The sequence below is a fragment of the Uloborus diversus genome, chromosome 8, assembly GCF_026930045.1.
Source record: "Uloborus diversus isolate 005 chromosome 8, Udiv.v.3.1, whole genome shotgun sequence".
Lineage (NCBI taxonomy): Eukaryota > Metazoa > Arthropoda > Arachnida > Araneae > Uloboridae > Uloborus > Uloborus diversus.
In genome coordinates, this window is record NC_072738.1 from 148,014,078 (window position 1) to 148,038,833 (window position 24,756).

The following is a 24,756-nucleotide window of genomic DNA, read 5'->3' on the forward strand; positions in this document are numbered from 1 at the left end:
CAAAAAAGAAATACTTCCGGACTAGAATGGACAAAGTTAGCAAACAGATTCATATTCATTTCAATGGTGCAGGTCTCTAACTATGTGATAAAAGTTTCAATACATTTGGTGATTTAGAAAGAATTTTAATTTTAATAGGCACTAAGAATTGCTTTGATCCTTTCAACAATGTTTTCTTTTCTTTTTTTTTTTTTCAACTAAATGATAAGTTGTACTTTAACTATTCTACTTTAATCTCATGAAAACACTAGTTTTAAAACAAAACAATTTTTTTAAATAATAAAGTGGAATGCAAATATATATACAGTTAAATTTATGTTTCAGTACATTTTCTAAAACAAAGCATTAAAGAACATTTAAGTAGTAACACAAATGCTTAAAAATTTAATAAAAATAAGTACATAAGTTCAAAAGTTGTCTAACATAAAAAAATAACAAATAAATACTTTGCACAGAAATGAACATTTAATTAATCTATAAAAATATTGAAATAAATTTTAGAAACTTTATCAATGTTTCAAACAACAGCTGAAAATGAAAATTATTCATGATAATGCTAAGTGTCTTCACTATAGTCTTCCTGTTAGGACAAACTAGGTGATGAAAATTTCAAATAAGCCTTTAAGCTAATTGTTCCCTTAGTAAAATCTACTAAGTAAACATTGTTCACAAAAAAATGCCAGCAAATTCTTTGGAATATAAATTTTAGGCTGCTATAAGGAACAGCGGAATGAATTAGGCAGCGAAAACACTGGTTATCAAAGTCAAGACATTTTCTTGACATAGTTGCTATTTTCTTGACTAGAAGTGTCTTTGGCATTGGTGTCTATTTCTGGCTCACTACTGATACTTTCAGTTTCCTCACTATCACTTCGCAAATCTTTGACCTAAAATAAAAAATATTTACTTAAATTAGTGATCCCAATGAAAAAAAAACCTATCAATTCAACAATAGCACCAAGCTCAATCTCGGGACTAAATTGTAATAAGGGGTCCTCAGTAAAACTAAGTTTTTTAGAAAATCTCTCTCAGTTCTATTTTTTAAATGAAGACATTTATTGTTCAGGCACAAGTGAGCTTGGGGTTACTGTAATAAGTATATTCAAAAATTGTATTTGCTTGCACAGCATAATTAAGTTGACTATTTACTTTGTTTTCAGAAAACAGGGGTTGTCAAATTTAGACAACTGAATTTATATTTAAAAAAGAAAAGTTGCATGTTTTCTAGCTTATATTTTATTACAGGGAACAGGATAAAAAATTAAAAATATCTAGCATTATACAGTGAAATCCTGTTACAACAAAATATCCGTTACAACCAACAAAATGTTCAGTCCGGTTTTAAAACCCATTAAGATGATGTATAAAAAATCTTGTTTTAACAAAGCGATTTTTTTCAAAAATTTGTTGCAACAAAATGTATTTTTTCAATTTCAGTTCGAATATTTTTTCTCAATGCTGTTTTCGGAAACTAAAAAACTACTGTCACAAGTCGCAACATAAAAACTCTGTATTTTTGGAACAGAGCCATTCAAGGTGAAAATCTATTCATGCTGAAACACAAGTTGATGTGTGCCAACAGAAGCGTAGTTGATTTCTGCACACTAAACATAAAGCACCTTGCGAATTCGAAAGGAGGGGGGTCAGCAAGTTTTCAACTTTTCTTGTGGTGTAAGTACCATTCACAAATTAGAATCTTTTATAGTGTCCTCTGGGACCAAATTTTTGTGAAGATGACCATCAATGAATAAAAGTTCAGTGTTCAATAGTTTTCTCTCTGTTTCCTCAGAATAAATAACATATTTACTTATTTTTAGATTGTTAATAACGGTAAATGTTGCAGATTTCATTATATTTGGGTGCAGATTTGTAAAATTAACAGTTGTATAAAACAAAGTTTTAAGACCATTCTGTTAGAACGATTTTTTTTCTCTGGTGCCTTGGAGTTCTTTGTAACGGGATTTCACTGTAATTTTTAAATGCACAAACTTGCTTGAGTATATTTGGTACTGATTTGAAGTGAGAATGAAATCATTAAATTGTGTGAAATGTCCAATAAAAATTTAATAAAAAGCAATTGGAAATAAAGTTGTTGAATCTTTACTGAAAATTAATCATCTGAACAGCATGTGTTTCTTGATTCATTCTTAGCTAAAATAGAAATTCCCTCTCCCCCTCTAAATATCAGAAAGTATTTTTTGATTGAACAAATTTCAAGTATGGCAATTGTTTTGAAGAATCAAAAAGCCAATTCTTGATGTGAGCAGTAAAAAGTAGATTTTTTTTTTTTTTGGAACATGAAACAAAGCATCAAAGATGAATGATAGTTAACATTTTTCTGAGTTATAGCCCAACCTTTAAAAGTATTTTCATTCTTCATGTTATAAATATGCAAAACCGATAAAGAGGAATATTTTTATCTTTTACTTGTGGACAAAAAATTTTGTTGTTATTCTTGAGTAAAGTGTAGGACTGAAACTGTATTGAGAAACTATTTTTAGAGTTCCCACTCAAAAGTGGGGGGAAAAAAAAGTCCTGGTAAGCCAGGGCCCAATATAGGCTGATTTTGCTACCGTTTTTCGGTACCTTCACAAAAAATCTTGTTTTGAAATAGGTACTTTCACAAAAATCAAGTAATAAAATCAGGTAGCTTCACAAAAACATCAAAAATTTCACGAAAATTCGCATTTTAAAATATAAAATTTGTTTCTCTGTTTAAAACAAAATTTACTTATAACATAAAATTCTAAGCAGGTTTATATGAACAATCGCTTAAATAGCAACCTTTTTGTGGTATTTTAACTAATTTTTAGCTGTTTCTCGCCAAAGTGTATTTATGCAATATTATCGCAATCTTTTAGCATGTTTTGAGGAACCGTTTTTCTCATAATTTCCAATACTGTACACAGTACATAGCCCATTAAGCTGAAATTACGATGGTATTTTTGGTATTTCTTAGGTTTTTAGCCCCCCCCCCCCCCCTCCCCAAAAAACAAAACCTGTCATAAAAATAATACTAGATGACATTTACATTTTTCAAATTAAAATTTCACTTTTTCTACTTCTCTTTTACAAAAATTAGGATGCCTCTAAAAGTTCACAAAAACAATGCTGATAAAAAAAAAACTTTAACAAAAATAGAATGATGCAATACTTTCACAAAAATAGGCAGCGAGAAAAATATCCTGGATTGGCCCCTGTAAGCAGTGGAAAAATAAGAGTGCTTTAAAAGCACTCTTTTTTTTTAAAAACTATATAAATTTATTATTTAACAATAGTTTTTTTTTCGGGTTCTTGGTAAATCATGAGATTTTCATATGTTATGTATTATCAGGATTTATACCTTGTTCCTGCCGATCTGAGTAACATACACAAGTACAAAAATACGAATTTTGAATAAGATGAAATGAAAAAATTAGGAAAACGCATAACCAGAGTAAAAATGTTGAGGAGCATTTTATGATTATGCAGTGGTTCAATATTTTGCAGAAAAATCATTAAAAAGACATTTACCTGAGGATGGAGTTACTATTTTGACTATCATTAAAAAAAACCACATAAAAAATTGTTAATATTTAATTAATAAAAAATTTATAAAACTAAGTCAGTAAAAAAAATAATAAGAGGGATTGCTCGTTTGACAAATTTTAGTAAGAAATGCCAAGCACACTTCCTTGCAGAGTTTCTGTTATTGCAGAGAAACTCTCCAAAATGTGGAGCAGTTGGTGATCCTGAAAATGCACAAAAGCTGATAGGTGTCTAGTTATTGAAATAACTACCAATCAAACTGAAACATGAACTAGTTTTTCTGACCAATCAAAAATAGATTATCAGTTAAAAAAAAAAAAAAAAAAAAAACTGGAAAGCTTTTAAGTTTTTTAAAAATAAATATTATTTCGGAAAAGAAAAAAAAAATCACTTCATAATATTGAAAAATAAAAACAGTTTTTTTTTCTCAGTAATTCATTGACATGACAAATTGCATTAAAAGAAATAAATAATGGGATTTGTAATTCAAGGGAGAGAGATGATCGAGAAACAATACAAGGAAAAAAATTATATTTTTTAAGGACTTGCTTTTAAAAAAAAAGAAGCCCCCTGTCGAAATAATTAAGGTTTTTTTTCCAGGTCACTGAAATAAAGCAATTATTAGGATTACTTACACCGGGATTTTTTGATGACATGGCACGTATTGCAATTTTCACTATCATCCAGGTCCACACAATGTGCAGTATTTGAAGAGCACATAACAATGAGTTGAATACATAATATGCAGGAAACATTGGAACAATTAGAAGAGCTTCATACATAGTGTAATAAATTATTCTAGAAAATAGAACAATATTTTAATACAAGACAAATATAACAGTAAGAATTCTATGTTTGTGCAACATTTTTCTAATACAAAGCAATTTTGTTTTTATTATAATTCAGAATTTTGTTTATAATGTTTTTTGGATGCTCTTAATTTAACATAATAAATTAATATTTAAAAAAAAAAATGTTATATACAGCAAATCAAATTTTCAAAACTGCAGGGAGGAAAAATTCATGTCCACACTTGCAAAATATACTGTAAAATATTTTTTTAGAAAAAAACCCTAAACTGCTTAAACAAAAATGACAAACAAATACTGCATAACAAAACAAATCTCTTGTTGATTACTGATCAATACCAAAGAAATTACAGGCAACATACCTTAAAAAAAAAAATCAATAACTCACACATACGTTGAAATCCTAGCTAAAAACAATAAATGTTAAAATCTATGCAAAATGCATTTTTTCTACATTAAGTAAGCCATTGCCACACACCACACACACAAAACAAATATTTTCTATTCCAGGGGTCTGGCCAGAGGATATTTGGGTCCGTTAACGGACCCTTCACAAAAATCCGATCAACCAAAACGGACCTTTCACAAAATCCCGATCAAACAAAACGGACCTTTCACAAAATCCCGATCAAAACAAAACGGACCCTTCACAAAATTCTGATTAACAAGATCGGATCTTTCACAAATTGTTTATTGAAAGAGCAAATCTGAAAGCAAAATAACACATATTTCTATGTATAAACCGATAATTTTTGGAACCTTTTTTGAAATCAAGTTAGAGGGATCAGCTTATACAAAATCGGCTAATTTTGAAAAAAAAAAAAAAAAAAAAAAATCGGCACTCTTGCGATGCTCCTGCAAGCGATAAATAATTGCTACTGCCAAATAAATATAATGGTTGTTTGTTTTATCACAGCTAATTAGCAGCGGTGTTGTTGTAAACTTTTCTGAAAAGGCATTGGTAAGCACCTGTCTCCCCGCTCATGATTTAATAAACAATAATAATATATATCTGCGAAATGAACTTAGAACTGCAAAGGGATAGGGAAAAGGGGGATATACGTGGGGAAAAAATATGATCGCTTCAGATAGGGTTACCAACATCAAAATTATCACCACTTAGCGTCTGGCGTTGAACCTTTATAATGACTTGATTAGAAAATATTCTCATCATTTTACCAGTTTGTCAATATTTGCGTTTTTACGGGTGCGGTGCGATGTTTAATTGTTATTTTGGGAGAAAACTATATGGGTTTTGATTTTTCGATGCTAACAAGGATGATTAACTTTAAATAAACTTTTAATTACCATTTTTTTTTCTTTAAAAGTCTACATTTTGAAAAATGCTATCTTTTAACATCCGATATGAGAATCATATTTTGTTCTTTTTTCAAGCTAACTTCGCTTTATTAGGATGCAAATAAATGAAAAGTCTCTTTATTTCTGTTAAAACTCTCTTTTCAAGTTTTTAAAGCAAAATTCCATTTTCTGTTATGAGTCAAAAATTAAAATGCTGAATAGCTGGTTTATTTTATTTTATTTTTTTATTTATTTATTTACTTATTTATTTATTTATTTTATTTTTTTGCGTCAACTGTGTCTACAGATATTAATGAAATGTTTATCATAGGACTCTAAAATGCAATTTTAAAATAATTTTATCAAAAATATTTCTTTTACAAGCCGTTTTTATACTCTTGATGCCTTCACTTTGAGAATTGCGATCTCTTTGCATCCGCTATGGGAATCCGATTTTTCGAATTTTTGATGATTATTATGCTTTGTTAAGAGGTAAACAATTAAAATATCTTTTTATTTTTGTTAAAATCACGGAATCACGGTTTTAAAACGAAATTCTGTGCTTTTTAAGAATGTCTTGGGTCAAAAAGCTAAATGCTGAACCCTATTCTGAATTTTATTTTATTTATTTTTTTTTTGTTACAATTATTTTAAATACTGCACAGAAATATTTCTAGTATAATTTAACATAATGTAGAATGGTAGATAAATATTGATATTGAGAGAGCGATGCCCCCCCCCCCCCCCCCGCCAAATATCAGAAAAAACACCACAGAATTATTTTCTTGACATAGAAGAGGAAAACACTCAACTTTAAGTTTAATTGATGCAGTTTGTGCCATCTCTAAATTCTAAAATTTCGTTTAAATTTTTTTTTTTTTTTTTTTTTTGCGAAATTATTTGATTTTTCACAAAATTAATTCATTTTTCACAAAATTATTTGCTTTTTCACAAAAAACGGACCCTGTGAAAAATCCTGGACAGACCCCTGTATTCATGAAAGACTGAATAATCTGTCTGTAGATAATCGGGAGTGAACTGTACATAAATTTTGAGAACTATTTTTAGAATAGAATCTATGCCCAAAATATTAGCAAATTATCAAGCTAATGGAATAGAATAAAATACACTTTAAAAGATATATATATATATATATACAGTCAAACCTCCCTTAATGGACAGTCCCAGATAGCGAACACTCCCTGTTAGCAGACAGTAAATCAGCTGAGTTTCATTTTATTTTTCTGTATCTGGTAAGTTTTTGCTCAGCACTGCTTTTGTGGCAAGCATTTTTTTCTACTCCTTTACTATGTTCTGGGGTTAAACAGTACCGATAAAAGAGTTGATACCCCTTTCTTCTCCGAAAACAGGAGCCATTCAAGTCTAACTTTTTAGTCAAAGCATATGAAAGTTTTGTTTTCATTTCATGCACGAAATTCCAGCAAAAAACAGAAGAAATATCTTTCTCCTTTTACTCAGTACCTTGCTTCATCAATTTGCTTGAGAGAGAAAATACTCTTTTGCAACTTATCGGCACCCCCCCCCCCCCCCACCTTCCTACTAGATTTTGGGAGAAAAGCGTTGGCGCCGCATCCTTTCCCTCCAGATGCTGATGAGGAATCGGCACAGTATTGCCAGAATAAGTGAAAAGTAGCCAATTGCGCTATATTTTGCTATTATCTAAAACAAAAAAGGTGCTGAAAATCAGCGACATTGATTCCATTGTGCTTGACTCCTTTTGTTCAGTTAGTGGAGACAATTTACAAATGAGTTCCTATTTTATTTTCCCGCAAGATTCAGCGAATTATTTACTTATTAGTAAAGTTCACTTATAAAAGCAATACTTATTGATTTAATTTCGAACTATGCACTGTATGTGTCGGTTCAAAATACCATTAAAATGCCATTGTAAATTCAGACTCCCCAACAGCGGACAAAAACTTTGGTCCTGACGGTGTCCGCTTTTGGGAGGTTTGACGGTATATAATATATATATATATATATATATATATATATATATATATATATGTATGTATATATATATATAATCTAAACAAATATAAGGAAACAACACTTTTTTTGAATGTTATTTATTGAGGGGGGGGGGAGGGGGGAATGCCATATTTAATCATTATAAAAGAAATTCACCAAGACAGCTCAAAAATATTGCTTTTAGCTACGGGGGGAAAGTAGTTACAGCATTCTTACCTATATGGATAAAGACCAAGGCGTGATATAATCCATGCAATAGTGAAAACAGCAAAACAGCTATCAGCAACTTTCTGACTTTCAACATATTTAGCCATCTTTGCAGCCTTAATACAAAATAGAATAGCATACAATGTAATAAACAGATAAAAGAAAGAAAAAAGAAATAGAGTGAATACTCAATAATCACATTTTAGAGAGAAGAATATTTTCAGAAATAAAGATACTTATTCACATACGTTATGTAAGTAAATCAATATTACGCACATGCAGTATGTTTTCCAATAAAGAGACTTATAAGAACTTGCAATTGCAAAGAAAATGCACCTTTTATTGCTTCAAATACAAGTATTGCTTACAGTTAATATACAATGAGAATTGAGGATAAAAGATATAAAGATCAATATTAGAGGTCACCACTCTGTGACTGAATTAAAAAAAACCAGTGATGACCAAAAATAGTAGCATCATTTGCTACTCAGTCAATATTCACCCAAATCCCACCTGTTTCAAAAACCAACTTAAACTAACTTAATGTAACTTCAGCAGAAAATTCATTTTACATTCTATACAAGAAAAATCTTAAGAAAGTTGCACTTTGAAACACTAGATTTATTCAATCTGATGCGGCGATATTTTTTTCTAATTAGCATTAACACTAAGATATAACAAACAACATACCTCTAAAGGAACATCTGCAAAATCGTGAATTACAAGCACTAAACTGCCTATACGAAATAAATTTGATGTCCATGAAAATGTGAGAAGCATGATTGTTACTATATGATGCACAAACATTTGCAGAAAATCCTAAATAAAATAGATAAAAGCAAGGTTCAACTTTTTTTTTTTTTAACTTATGTATCTTACAGCAAAAAAAAAAACAAAAAACAGTTAACTGATTACATGGAAAATATTCAAAACCAAAATTCATAAGAAAACAATTCTATACATTACCTTTCGCTTTGTATCCATGAACTGGGAAATTGCAAGAGACCAGTAAAACCCTAATTCAAGCATGTAATACCACCAGACATCATCTGTTATACTCTTAAAATGAAAAAAAAAAAATAAATAAAATAAAATAAATAAATAAAATTAATAAATAAATATTATATATATATATATATATATATATATATATATATATATATATATATATATATATATATATATATATATATATATAAAGAGTAAAAAAGTTTTTGATGAAAGAGATTATGTAAATAGTCATAAAATTACACTATTAAATAATAATATATTTGAAATTAAATTGCAATAGTTATTTATAACTACAGGGTTCAGCCTATGTTATGCTCAGCAGGAACGTCTTAGGCTTTGGATTTGCCGTAATCTTGACAGCAGGAGGTTATGGACACTAACAGTCATCCTTGGTGTAGCATTTGGCAAAGAACAATCAACAATTTTTTTTTTTTTTTTGGCTAAACCTACAAGAGTTAGAACAAGGGGTCGACCTAACCTTAGATGGGTTGATTGCCTTGATAAGGATTTTTCTACCATAAAAGTGATGAATTGGCAAGCCATGGCCAAAAAGAGAGGCCAGGAAAAAAATTGCTGAGAAGGCCAGGGCTCACCAACCCAGAGGGGAGAATTTTTTCCCACCCACCCAGGGCTGTCGTCTGGAGGCGAAGGAAGCATTTGGCAACAGTCTAGTCAATATCACATTAAATTTGAAGCCCCAGTTGCCAGCAAATTCAAGTGCCAGATGTCCGGACAGACAGATACATACATGCTAATAAATTTTAATGGTATTACTTTTAATAAACATCTCTGGTAACTTTAGAGAGGTAAAACTAGGTACAGTGGCTTTCCTGGAGTATTCGAAATTCGACTGCACGTGCTCCTGCCCTACATGCACAGACAGTCTGGAGATGTATGGACAAAAAAAAATGTGTATAAATTAATACAGCGGAACCCCGATTTTATGTTTTCGGCCGGACTAGTGATAAAAGACGTACCAAGAGGGAAAACGTAAAATCGGGGGTAAATTCCAAAAGCTAAGCACATTGTTCAACAAATAAACATTTACCTAATGAATTACAAGGCTCATAGCAAGTGGAAAAAAATATACAAGAGTTTAAAAGAAAAAATATAGGAGTTTAATAGCAAAATATATAGGAGTTCAATAGCAAAATATATAGGAGTTTAAAAGGAAAAATATAGGAGTTAGGTAGAAAAATATATAGGAATTTGAAAAAAAGTATAGGATCTAGTAGGCATGTTTGGATTACTGTACAAAAAAAAAAAAAAATAAAAAAAAATGCCATTATCAATACAATTCTATATCATGCATGAAGTCATGGCAATGTGAAGAGTCACATATGTGAGAGCAAATGAATTTTCGTACCTACAGCCGCTTATATGAATCATGTTTGTTTAAGACAAATTTGATTTAATTTCGCAAAATTGTATGTGCCTGTTTCTTTTTTTTTTAAAGGAATTCTACATACAATTAAAGAGATTTTTAATGAATTTTTGGTCAAACGAGATATTATTAGAAGTATACCGTGCACTCAAAATATCTATTCTCTGATTATTTAAAGAATTTTATCACAAAACAGTATGAAAAACAATTACAAAATTCAGTTTTTAACTTACGTGCTTTGAAAAATGCATCTGTTATTGATTGCTAAAACTAGGTAATAATTATTTTGGGCATTCTTTTTTTAATGTCATAAATCTACTCATAGTCCTTGATATTGGTACCTTATTGCTTCAATGATAACACTAACGATTAAATGTCCTGTCGACTCCATGTCTCTCTCCTCCCACTGATTTTGTTGGACATATCGTTGAGAAAAATTGTTACAAAAAGTGTGCAACGCTCAGTCTCCAATTTGTTTCACTATTTAAAGAAAAAAAAACTAACTTTACTAAACAAAGGCAAAGAAAAAAAGGCTGCGCTAATGCACCACGTTTGTGGGAAATGGTGAGTCTCATATGCTTGATTCATTCAAACGGCATGTTTGATTCAAAAATTCAGCAATTTCTTAGTATTAAAACTGGATTTTGTTTTGTTTTCGAGGAATTGAATTATTAAAGTGGCTGATTTAATTACCCGGCGCTCACTGTAATGGCATTATCCATAATGTGTGTATTATTATATTTATTAATGTGTGTATATATATTTACACACACCATGTATAAAGAGTGAATTTAACCTAATCTGCCAAATGAAAGGGGGCGTTAGAAGAGCTCAAGTGGAGCACAGAACTATCCAGTATCCTGTCCAATTTGAAACCATAATCAAATAGATTTTAAAAAAAAGTCAAAAAAAAAAAAAAAGAGATCTGAGATGAAGACTGATTTTTGAAATTCTTGGAAAATCTACACACAAAATAAGTACATATTTGAAAAAAAAAGCGAACAAAATCCTATAAAATGCCTTTTTTTTTTCATTGAGATAGTTACATTTTTCAGCGAGCTACAAGTTTTGAAACAACTGAAGTACTCAAAGTTGAATTAGTACCAAAATCTGTACACGGCCTTTTACAAAAATAATCATTTGAGCTACAAGCGGTCATTTGAACTATATGTAAGATTGTATGTGACAAAATTAAAAGCTTTTAAAATCTTTACAGCAGTACACACTTCAAATTAACATATTATACTATTAAAATTACAAAGTAAACTTATTAGAAGAAAATAATTAATTGAAAACAAGTTAAAAGTTGCAAGTAAATATTTTGTCTATTTCATAAAAATTATCAAACATAAGTTTAGTACATATGCCAACATTTAACATGTAAGAGTGCACATTGCAGGGGAGAAAGAAGGAAATAATGGATCAAAGCATTTTGAATATTTGGGTAGCATTTAACATCTGATGAAAAAAATATTGGAGTAAGTGAGAAAATATAGGAAATATAGGAGAATATCTGAAAATTGTGAAAATATAGGAGATATAGGAGGACTATGAGCTCTGGAATTAATGAGTATTAAATCCGGTATTTAAGGAATTTGGTAGTGAGACAATATATGCATTATCAACTTTTGGAAGATTTTCAAGAAGAACATTAACAGTTCTGTTCCTCAATTATGATGAAGGGAAAATTGCCAGTGAATGGAGTTTCCTCCAAGTGTTCTAAGGATACTAAGACAAAACAAAAGGAAGGCCACAGCAGCTTCAAACTTCTGTGAAACAAATTTATCTTCAAAAAAAAGATTCATGTGAGTCTTGAAGATTAAAAAGAATTTGATCGTTTTGTAGAAAAAAGGTATGAAGCAGATTTTTTGAAAAGGGTAAAGTAAAATCCGATACCTTTTAGTATTATCAGTGTAGCAATTTTCACGGACTTGGGGGGGGGGGGGGGGGGGGGGGGCTTGAGCCCCCACTAGCCTCCCTCCCCAATATGGATGCCCATTGCTAGGATTGCTACAAAGAGAATAATAATCATGGCAAGGTAAATTTTTTATCCCCCTTTGCTGAGTCCCCTCAGTAATTTACCCCTCGAATTTTTAATCATCAACACTGGTGCAGGGGGCGGAGGATAAGGTTAGATTTAGCCTTTTTAATGGACAAAAAAGGAAAATTTCTAAGTTTTGCAGGGGGGACATATCTCTAAATCCACCGCCTTAGATACACCACTAATCTTCAAGACTAAGAAATGAAATAAAAATCCTAGTTTTAAAGCTTGGAATGAAGATATGAAAAACCCAAAATTTAAGAACAAAAAATTCCAGGGAGGGGGGGGGGGGGGGAGGGCAAGAGTTAAAAATAGCCATTACACAGCAAAACAAAATATTCCCTAAGGATTTGAGAAGGATACATTTCCAGTGCTGAACAATCAACCTTCTTATCCATTTTGCTAAATAATCAAACACCTAAAGCTTGAAAAATTATGCCTAATTTTCTTTGTAATACCATTTTCACATTAATTATATCGAACTACTTACATGATGAGGATAATCATAAAAGCAGTCGTTAGTAGACCACAGCCAGGGTTTCTGGAATAAAATATTTTTTAAATTTAAGTAAGGAGAATGGATATAACAAAGTTCATGCACTTGATAATAATTAAAATTTGAGCACTTTTCAAAGAACTATTGAATTATTTTTTAGAGACTTTCGACTAAATGAAATAATTTAAGTATGATGTATGTAATTCCTTGTCAGTGAAATTTAAAGTTAGTAAGTAACAAATTTATGTTTCCAAATAATGCAAGATATGAAAAACAGAAGCAAGGTAATGCCTTAGAAACAAATTTTAAAATCACTAACTTTTTGACCAAATAAATTAATAAATAGCAATATATAAAGTTTGAAAATCAAAAAAAATAAATCCTATGCAAAATATCAGAAACAAACAAAATAAATAAATAAAAATAAAAAAATAATAAATAAATTTAAAAAAAGAGCAAAATTATTTAAAAAAATGCTGTAAGATTTATATTTATAAAATGTTTTTGTACTTATTAACTATTATTAACACCAATACCGATTTTATTTATCATAGGCAAGGAGGAATTTCACTTTAAAGTAAACTAACGAGGCAGATAAAGATACAATATATTCACTATTATTATTCTACTAGCTAGAGCTCAATATGTGTGATATTCTTTTTTGTATTTATCAGTTTCTTGTACATGATAATCATTAAAAACTGAAAATTTTGTTTAGGAATGGCTCCCTGGCGACTTTTGGCTGTTCCCAAAATCTACAAGCCATTGAAAGAAACGCTTTCAGAGAAAAGAGGACATTGTGGCGGGTAACGATAGTCGAGCTAAACTCCATTTTGAAACAGGCTTTCTTGGAATGATTACAACTAGAGATGTACCAAATATTCGGTAGGGCCGAATACTGCAATATTCGGCAACCAAACAGTAAACAATTTAAATGTGATAATTGGTAAACAAGCAGTTTTTCATCCAATGAATAAAAGTGACATTATTGTACCATAGTACAACATTAATTCAAATTGTTACTTCTTAATTTTATCACATTCAAAATTATTTTAATGTAAGAGAAAACTCACAGATGTTAAATTAAAATTATGTTGCTTTTCAATTTTTCTTAAATTTTATGACACATTACATTAAGTTTATTATTAAAAACTCATTCACAAATGTCACAGTAACCAGAAAGATACAACTCATAATGGTAAATGATAGTAAATATATGAAATACAGCAAAAAAGGGGGGGGGGATTTGGATATTAAATTTTACAGTATTTCAATTTCTTAGGTACATGAACTATATGAAATATTAATTTTTGTTCAAAAGCAATCTAATTAAAATTGAACATTCTTATCAAAGTTTAATAATCCTTTGCACGAAAAAACAAAAACAAAAACAAAAAAAAAATAATAATAATAATAATAATAATAAATATCTGGCAATGTTTCAATTTTACTCCTTGATTTTAATGATAAAATTATTTACCAGCAATCAAAAAGACTAAGATAGCAGAAAATATTTGAATAAATTATAAATTAGAGACATTTTAAACAACTTTGGTTTCTATATGGTCTATTTATAGGTACGCTCAAACCTGTTTTTGTGCAATAGATTTAAAAAAAAATTGCCCAAAATTACAAAGCACTTATTGAATTTTTAGTCAATTTAGTCCCAATTATTGAAATTATACTTAATGTAAATAAATTCACAATGTTAAATGGAATTTACATTTCTTGAAATAACTAAACATTTTCTACTCAAAATTATCATAAAAGTCATACAACAATTGAATATTTTTGACTAAATGTTCGGTATTTGGCCCTATATTTGTTTCCATTTTCAACTGAATATTCAGTATTCGGCAAAATATGGTATTTGGCTCATACAACAATGGCAACATCGCAGGAGGAAGTGTGTGGAGTCCCAAAGACACTATTTTGAGAGTCATTAGATTTACAATGCTAAAGGCATGTTTTTTTTTTTTTTTTTTTTTGATCAAGGGTCAGATATTTTTCTAACAGACCTCATCTGTATTTGCAATTCCAGGTACCAATGCCAGTGTTGAAAGATTATTTTCATTGATCTTAGCTCAAAGGAAAAATAAACCATTGAACTTATAAACAGGTCATGGGTGATAGTGGACTCAAGTAAAATTTTCTGAAAATAATGTGAAATTTTTGTAACCTTGTTTTATTTTATTTATTTTGGAAGAATATTTTTTTTAGAAACTACCTTGTGTTAGTTTTGATAAGATTCAAGTGATTTAAATTATTGCCAAAAATATAGAGTAATGCTGCCAGAATTTCAAGAAACTCATCTACAGTGGCTCCCAAGTTTGTTCGTATACCTACGACTTTCAATGAAATAGGCCCCTATCCATTCGTTAGAATTAATATTTTGGAATAGGTATTTAATTATAAGATGAATGATCAATTTTTAAAAAATATTAAAACTTAATTTTTTGAAAATCAAAAACCACAAAGTGCCAGAAATTATATTTCACAAAAGTTTTCTTACTCTTTAAAAAAAATGTCTATATATTATTGCATAATCTAACTTTTTATTAAGTCATTATTTAGTAGAATATCATGCAGTATCAACACCTTTTAAACATCTGGGAATAGATTTCATTCTTTTATTTTTCTTTTTCTTTTGCTTAATTTCTGAGTAAGTGTTCAATCGCACTTCGAGTCTTACTGTTTCTAGCTCTATTTTCGTTTCAAAGCCCTATTTTTGTAATCTAGCCTCCAGATATCTCTAAATATATTACATAAAGTTCAAATCTGGAGATTGAGGGGGTATTTTCTAAACTTTAGGACAATTTTCGAGGCACCAGACGCAAACGTTTAAAAACCATGTGTTTTTATTGTTATCATGATAAAAAACAAAGTTGTTTGCAATAATCAAATTTTTGACTAAGGTCTTAAAATTGTTTTTTAAAATATTTAAATGAACAGCATGATTAATTATTTCATCAAAAAATTTCAAACTATTAAGTCTTGATGCTGATATGCACCCTCACACAAGAATACCTTCAAGGTCCTGATTAACTGATCCAACTAAGTTCTTAAGATTAAGTTCATAATTTTTTCTTCTATTTACAATTATACATCAATTTAACCAAAAAGTTGAATCATTTTTATTTGTAAGTAAGACGTTATCCAAAAACGTTTTGAGCTTATTTATCATTGATTTTGTGCCGAAAAGCGTCAGCTTTCTGTTTCTCGCATGGCCAAGTACATTTCTGCAGGAAGAGGTCCCATTTAATCCAGCTAATTACAGAACTTGGTGAACAATTTTAGGTGAAAATTAAATGTAAACATTTTCATTTAACTCTGCAGAAACTTTTACAGCACTCAGATGTGTGTTTTTCACAAAGCTTTTAACTTTAAACCTCCGATTGCGCTTTGTCAACTTTGCCGGTTGACTTTTCCTTACTTTGTTTTCGGTCTGATTCTTTTCTTTAAAGCATTAACACTTTACTACAGAATGGAATAAATTAACTAATTTAGAGACATTTCAAACCAATTCACCGCTACTGTGAGGAAAAAATTCAAATTTCGAATGGTGTTTGTTGTTTTTCACAAATACCGGTCATTTTAAAGTAATAAGCACAATTTTAAGGAATAAATAAACAAAAAATTAAAGCCAAGTGACTTTTATGGATCAACACAATACAAAAATAATGAAGAATCAACATATAATTTTAATCATGAATTTATTTGAAAATATTTAAGCGTACGATGACTTTTGTGGTGTGTTATTTCTCTGTCTCTTCGTTTTTTTGACCCATTTCAAAAAGAAGATCCCTCAATATTTTGAAAAAACAAATGGGTTGTATTTAAAATGACAGAAGAATGACGTGAAAAAATATTGGACTCTATATTTGAATTCAGTTTCGCATTATTTTGGTTCTACTAAAAAATGTCAAAGTGTACGAACGCTTTTGGGAGTCACTGTATGTACATTAACAATTAGAAAGAACAATGTATTAAATTCATAAAATCTTAAAAAGAGGAATGATATAAAAGAGGATAATATGAAAAAAAAAGGGAGGAGGGATAAAGTAATAATAGGTTACCTAATTTAAAATGGTTGAGAAAAAAAAAAAAAGAAATACATATTCATTGAAATGAAACACTAAGATGAAAATAGTTTGAATAGAACACACATCTAAAATTTCACCTATGTGGAAGGGGGGGGGGGGATTGTTTAGAAGAACAAAAACCAATAATATAAAAGAAAAATATCTTTTTTTTTTTTAAATTCAGATTGGAATAAAATTAACAGCACTCATTACTACAAAATAAAATGAGAATTATCACATTTGAAAAATTTAATTGTTAATTAAATTTTGCTGTAGCTATGGTGAAAAAATACTTTTATGGTAATCAATATTTATATCAACAATTATAAAGCCAGAGTAAAAGAAATGTTTCACATTATACACTACAGAAAAACAAACAAATAAACAGGAAACAGTAACAAATTAGTACAATAATAGGGAAAAAAGTGGAAGTAAGTACCAATTACATCTAATGAAAAGGGAAATTATGTTAATACTGAAGGAAAACATGTGTTTGAAAAGTAAATATCAAGACTCTTGTCATCAAGGAATAAGGAAAAGGTATTTATCATTACCGGAAAAAATAAACAGAAATGAACTTACATCCCATAAGGTGTATAGACCATAACAGAATGCACATAAGTAGAATGTAAACCTCCACCTAAGAACAAAAACTTCCTTAATATTTCTAAGTTAATGTTAAAAACTAGCATTTAATTCTTTGAAGACTAAAGTAGTATAATTAATAAGATTTTCAAAGAAAAGTAGAAACTAGTTAATTCTAAAAAATTGTGATGGAAATTTATCAACAAATTAATAAATGAATATTAATTTTGTAGATGGGTTAATATTCATAAATTAATGGTAACTTTAAAAAACAGAAAAAAATGAATTATATCTACAAGAAGTTAATATTGGAAATATATATATAAGTTGAAGTTTCCTACTTACGCACTTTCTGTAAATTTACTTAATGTTGAAGGTTTTGATCGAGAAATTCTTCTACGAATCCATCTTTCCACCCTTCTTTCACTCCAATCCAATTGTTTTGCTAAGCCTTTTACCTGAAAAATAATGAGGATTCTTAAATATATAAACTAAAAAAAAAAAGTCATGATACTTTGGATATTATTGTTCTGCCAGTGATATTACCATCAATTTTTCTGAGGGTATACTCCTAGTAATCAATTACGCACAATATGTGAATGCAGTCATATAAATAATATGTCTTAATATGAAAACTTTTGAAAATTGAAAGTATACGCTGTATGTCTAAAATATGTTTGAAAGTATATGGTATACATGGAGAACCCTGTGGGAACACCCCTGATGTTCTGTACTTTCAAATAGAACACTTAACTATTGAAATCTGCATCTGTCTGTAACCCTATCTCCTCTGGAGTGTGAATGTCTGCCAGGTTAATTATAGTGCTGTTGAATACAGAACATCCAGGGAAAGCCATTTCGCTTGTCTCACACAGCTAAACTTTAGGGGGCCCAACATTCAATTGTTACCTGCCGCAGGAGGGTACTGAGTGAATGAGGGTGGGCGAGCAAAGTTAACAGAGTGCGGAGCGCCTATTTAGTTCTACATTCGTTTGCAAATAATATATTTCATGCTTTACAGAAACTTGACATTGAGAGAAAAATGAGAAAAAATTACGGTCAAATTATGCATTTGTGCTTTAACAGTATAATTTTTTGTTTTGCTGATTTCAAACACAGCACCAGTTTTTCTTCATTAGATATGAAATACAACAAGACTGCAAAATGTTGCATGATACCACAAACCATATGTCACATGTGAATTGCGAAAAAAAATCAAGAAAAAGTTTACTTAACTTTTTAAATTAATACCTTGAAAGAAGTGGTGCCAAACCTATGGCTTGCAGCCACATCCTGTCCGCAAAGCTGATTAATGTGGCTCAATACTTTCTTAAATGTACAAATCGAAAAGCAGTTAATGATAATGTAACAAATTTGGATCCAAAAACTCCAAAACCGGTTTCAGAAAAACAGATGCATTTAATAAAAGAAACATAGTAATGATAACACTTGGGTTTTTGATTTTCTTCTATTTTCCATATTTTCCCATGTCATTTGGAAAATTTAAAAATATTTTTGAATTTATATGTGTTCTGGCCTGCAAGAATAATTTTTGTATGAGGTTCAGATGTGGCGCTCAAGTAAAAATAGGTTGGGCACCATTAGCATGAAATTTTTTTTTAACTCTTGGAATTTTTTAGAAACCTTAATTTTTTCATAGATATTTATGGGACACTAATAAAAAGGATGGCTGAAGTTGGGTTTATCTTTTTCAACCGAACCCAAACTTCTTAAGTTTCAACGTTGGACAGAAAGCAGATAATACGTTCTTCAAAAATTTCAAGGAGTAATCAAGGACTTGGTACGGATAAAATGAACTATTTCAAGGACAAGTTAGGACTATTTCAAAGCATGAGCTTTCTTAAATAATAAAGTAATAAGTGTTGGTTTGGTTCCAGTTCATTCAAAGTTTAAGCATTAGACATAACCTTTTACACCACGCAACAAAAGCTTCAAAATCAACCTTTAAAAGTGGGCAATAAGGATCCCATAGAGTACTAGACTTTTTTTTTAAGGGTGATATTTAAACATAAAAGACGAGTGTTGTGCAATCAGTATGACTTTAAAAATATCAGAATTGATTTCAAAATTCATATTAAAATTTTGCTGGGATTGCACATTCAAGAAACATTATGCTGAACTATTTTTCTATTGCTTGTTTGCTTTATGCAAGTCATGATTTTTGAGTTTTTGATGTGCACCAAGATTTGGCACCTAATACAGTCGAATATCGATTACTCGAAGTTTATAACCGAATATTCCTTTACCTCAAAGTTTTCATCGGGTCCCAAACTCTTGAGACTGTTGTGGAAACTTCCCACAACTCGAACGTTTTGGCCGGTCCCTTGGGACTTCGAGTTAATGAGAGATGACTGTACATCGTTTATAGTCACATGTGATTTAAAATCGCAAATTTGAAGCTGTAGATTTGGCAAATTAACGGTGCTGATTGCTATGTTAGATGCATGCAATTTTTGGTGAAACACAAGCTTGATGATGGCAAGTTTCCAATAAAATGAATTTTATTACATGAGTTATGTGAAAATTCATTTGAATGGAAATCTAAAACACAGGTCAATTTCTTCAACGCACTAAAGTTAACACCAGTTTTTCGAATAACAAAAAAAGGGTTTCCTAAAATAATCAGATTTTCCTATTTTAAAATATCAGATTTTTAAAACATACAAATAAAATTGGAGGTACTCCGCGAAAAACGACAGCAAAAAAGAAAAAAAAAGTTTGCCTTTTTTTTAAAAAAACTTTTTATTTCATGAGCAGTTTTCTTTTCTTTTTTAAAGCATAAGAATCATGGTTATTTTAGGAGATTGTTGATAACAACACATTCACTGTACATCAAAGGATTTTGAGTGATTTATACAAAAAGCATTCAAAAGAATAAGTATAAATATTTTTAATTATCACAAGACTTTTAAAGCACAAAATAATAAATAAAATAGACACAGAAAAGTGTTTACTTGTTTATAACCAATTTTGCCATTTTCACTAAAAGCTTTTTCTAACACAGTATTATCAGGAATCTTTGCTTTTTTGGGTCTTAACCCAAGATAGCATCCCAAAGGTGAGAATATAAATCTGAAAGAAAAATTATAGATCACTTTTAGAATTTACTTTGCAAAAACTAAGACACTGAGAAAAACAAATTCCAAGGGTCATTTTCAACTGGGTAGTTTTATAGCTTTGGTTATCTTTATTTTTCATTAATATTCGCCCCTCGAGCAGAGTCGATCATGATAGCTTGGGGAATGGGCAGATATTTCTTCAGAAGCTCTTTTGTGTATAATTTTGAAAATCAGAAGAAAAATGAAAATATCACAAAATTGAGTTATGTAAACCTCATGCAAATATTTCCGTGCACATATGAGCAAATATATTATGAATTAGCAAAACACAACATTTACCTGACGGCTAGAAAACAAATTTTGTTTTTTTCTAATCAAACATTAATTTTTTTTTTAAATGTTGAAGAAGAAAAGAAATCTTGCTGTGATCAAGCCATCATAATAATTCAGTTTTCTTAATAGGTTTAGGGAGGCAAATTTATCAAAAAATTTCAAATTTGAAGGTACGTTCTAACTAGTGACACGGAGCATTTGCCACGCTTGCTCTTGCAGTGTAATCAGGTCGACCCTAGTGGCCTGACCAGTAAGGCATCGGGCTAGTAATCAGAGGGTTTCGGGTTTGATGCCAGTTGGTCGAAGACCCTCCATTTTCGTTAATGATGACTGGGGCATGTTAAATATGTTCCTGTCACAAAGTCTTCCAAGTGAATCCATATTTTTGGGGGGTGCTGGATCAGGGGTTGCTTAGCTCATGACCTGGTTAAAAAAAAGAGCTGCCTTCAGGGCCCCATCGAACTGGTTGAACCATGTACACTGCTCAAAAAAATTAGGGGAGCACATGGTTTAAACAAAATTGAAAAAATATTACTCCGGAAACTAATTTCCAATAAAGCTTCCATGTTTTCAGAAAACACGAAAATGAAATGTAAATTTCTGAAGCAAATCAAAGTTTCTGTCATCGAAAAGCAGACAAAGGACACAAGTGCAGAAATCGTGATTTAACAGAAGCCCATTTTTTCACTGTCCGAGCAGTAAAACTTAACAATTCATTTTTTAAAAACTTTTTTTTTTTTTTTGGAAAATGCCACTACACCGTAATTTACCGGATTCCATGACTTGACGTTTTGTTGGGGGTCTGGAATTCAGGCAAACACAGAGAACTGTAGTAGACATTGTTGGAGAGGCATAGTTTTATGTTCAGTTCACTGTTCTAGAGGAGTAAAGTTCCCAGTCAAATGTTTTCTGCTTCTTTTTTGATGTGTATTGCATCTTAATAAACGTGTATACTCCATTTTATGTCTTTGCAAGGCTACCTCACAACGGTTTCTTCTTTTTTCTTCATTTTTGTGTGATTGCTCCCCTAATTGTTTTGAGCAGTGTATAATGGTAGGTATGGGGCACCCTGGACTATGAAGGCTAATCAGGCCCTGACTGGAGATAATTGTCATATCACATTAAGTTTTTGTTTGGATTACACACATATGCAATCAAATCCTGCAAACATTTACTGAAAAATTTCAAGCTAGGTTACAAAAAAAAAACCACCAGGGAAATTTTTTGAAGACTGGTCTGGTCACTCGTTTATGTAATAATGTAATCTAAGAATCCATAAGTAGTGTAGACCTAAAAATCAATAGGTAAGTAGTGTAGATCTAAAAATCAGTAACAGTTCTAAAGCATTAAGTACTGTTGATCTAAAATTCAGGATTCAACTAGTCAGGTTTCATTTTAAAATAAGAAAAGGCAGCATTTTGTGCTATTTGTTTTTACTTTGCTTTTTTTTATCCAGGTATAAGGTATTTATTCAATTTAAGTTTCATTTTGTTGAACTCGTAAAGTGTTTTGTAGATCTGATCGGCCAGGTGGTCTCATTACAGTTTTTAAGTTTGAAACTTATGAGGTATATTAACATTTTTGTACAACATTTTGAAAAGCATTTTTATTTTTTAAAATGAAGTAATTAGAAAATGAGAGGTTTTTGAAGAATCACAGTCCACTACAAGTTTAGGTTCATAAGAGTTAACAGTACCATATTTTGAGACCATAGAACATAAGAAATACTCTTTAGCATTGATTTCAGAAGCTATGACAGAGATGATAAAATGCAAGGATTTTCCATTCAATAAATACATACTTGCAAATAATTTAATGCAACAATTACAACTTTCTTTTTTGAAGTTCATCAAAAAAAGGTCTTTAAACATTTTCAGTTTGATCATGCTTAACTTTTTTGTATGACCTAATAACTGAGTTCATTACAGGCTAAAAGTTAACTCCATAAATAATGTCTTAATGAACAATTCTGTGCAGATCATATTTAAATACATATTATAATGTAGCATATAAAATTGAGACTTCAATTATAAAAGAATCAGCAGCAGGACAGGCAGTACACGTGAATTCATAATAAAAACTAAGTTGTAGGATTTTCGGCATTTGTTCATGAATTAAGATATATTGAGTTACGGATTACATGCTTGAACTTAAATATAATATGTGAGGCGGAACATCAAAACTTACTGATCTAGGATATATCTCAAAGCCAACAACGCTAAAGCTACTTTGAATGCCGCATTTAAATCGCTGAATTGTGCATAGTTTATAATACTAGTGTCACCTATGTGGTTCCAAGTAATATTTGGTGGTAGCCATACGTAATCGTTCCAAAACCAAGTATTTATACTTCTTAAAATTTCCATTTAAATATTTATCACACAATTTACATTAAAGTTGTACGATGCTTATTAGGAACGCCCAAAATTTAAACAACTTCAACGAAAGCACACAACCATGACTAGTGAGTGAGCTCGGAGCTGAGATGATAATTGCCTTCTTATGTTTGGGGAAATCTCAGTGACAGTTAACTTTCGGCTTTGCCTAACCATGAACTGGAGGAAAAAATATTGTGGCTTACTTCAACACTCTTTGAATTTGGAAATGTACTCCATCCAGAGCTGAATGCTTTAAAGGTTTAATCTTTAATGAACGTATTGTTAACACTTTCACTGCCAATCTCGTGCCAGGGCGTAACGCTGAACCGCTTCTTTAATCAGTATTGCATTAGAGTTTTGGAAAATCCAAATACAAATGTGACGACCAACAACAGGCTCTGGGCCCAGCTAGGCTGGTCCTAGTCAATTTACCAGTCCCCAATGAAGATCAATGGCCCTCATAAAGCTATCCACCCCCTGCTCATTACCGCCTCTTCCGGTAAGCTGTTCCAAATGCCCACGACCCTACTAAAATAGAGAAGTTTTTCCTGATTTCCTAGTTAGCCTGAGATTTAAATAGCTCAAACTATTTTTTAGATCAATGGCCCGCATAAAGCTATCCACCCCCTGCTCATTACCGCCTTTTCCGGTAAGCTGTTTCAAGTGCCCACGACCCTACTAAAATAGAGCAGTTTTTCCTGATTTCCAAGTTAGCCTGAGATTTAAATAGCTCAAAACAGTGACCCCTCGTCCTGCTTTCCGTGCAAAAGTTTATTCCATTAACATCTATAATTTTGATAAATTTAAATTACTGAATCATGTTTCCCCTGACTCTCATTTGCTCCAGGCTATATATTAAGCCCATATAAGTCTGTTATCATAATCTAAATCTGAAAGTCCCCTTACAAGTCTAGTTACCCTTCTTTGAACCCTTCCAATACAGAAATATCTTTCTTCAGATAAGGCGACCAAAACGGTACAGCATACTCCAAATGAGGTCTTACTAAACTCCTATATAAAAGCAGAAGAACCTTTTGTTTGAAATAGATCTATTGATAAACCTAAGCATTCTGTTGGCTTTGTTACTTGCAATGCTGCACTGTTGACTAAACTTGAAGTCCTGAATTATTAAGGTACCCAGATCCATAACATTTTCTGAATGACTAATGACTGAATCCTGTAAAGTATAACTCGTTAGCTTATTTTCATGACCTAAGTGTAGCATTTGACATTTCCCTACATTAACCTCCATACTCCATCTATCCACCCAGTGGCGGCGCGAGAGCAAAAGTAGACGTCGGCGATGCAGTTTTGTGAGGCCCTTCTAATCATAAAATATTTTTAAAATCATTGAATTCATGGAATTAATTTTTGTACTAACTATTGGCACTTAGAGTTCCCAATTCACTTAATTGCTAGGCAAAACATTTCGTGATTTGTAGCGCAATCAAAAAGTTTTTTTGGTGGTGGAGGCAGGGGGCGGCACATTGAAGGGGAAAAAATGACCCGATAGAAAAGGGGGGGGGGTCCA

General features: G+C 30.8%; 1 protein-coding gene across 1 annotated transcript; it reads right to left on the bottom strand.

Annotated features, from left to right (window-relative positions):
• Positions 1 to 309: 309 nt before the first annotated feature.
• LOC129227604 (ceramide synthase 5-like) lies at positions 310 to 23,289 on the bottom strand. The gene is made up of 10 exons (XM_054862190.1): positions 23,035 to 23,289; positions 20,410 to 20,527; positions 17,780 to 17,892; positions 17,432 to 17,489; positions 12,762 to 12,812; positions 8,802 to 8,894; positions 8,526 to 8,654; positions 7,845 to 7,951; positions 4,164 to 4,326; positions 310 to 887 (listed from the first exon to the last, which is right to left on the bottom strand). Exons 1-10 carry the CDS (start codon positions 23,211 to 23,213, stop codon positions 765 to 767), a joined length of 1,134 nt encoding a protein of 377 aa, XP_054718165.1. The 5' UTR covers positions 23,214 to 23,289; the 3' UTR covers positions 310 to 764.
• Positions 23,290 to 24,756: the final 1,467 nt, after the last annotated feature.

Coding starts and splice junctions, on each gene's coding strand:
- LOC129227604 (XM_054862190.1), bottom strand. CDS start 23,213: ATGGAAATTTTAAGAAGTATAAATACTTGGTTTTGGAACGATTACGTA. Junction 8,655..8,801: donor TCATGGATACAAAGCGAAAG/GTAATGTATAGA, acceptor TATTTTATTTAG/GATTTTCTGCAAATGTTTGT. Junction 4,327..7,844: donor CTTGGTCTTTATCCATATAG/GTAAGAATGCTG, acceptor TCTATTTTCTAG/AATAATTTATTACACTATGT.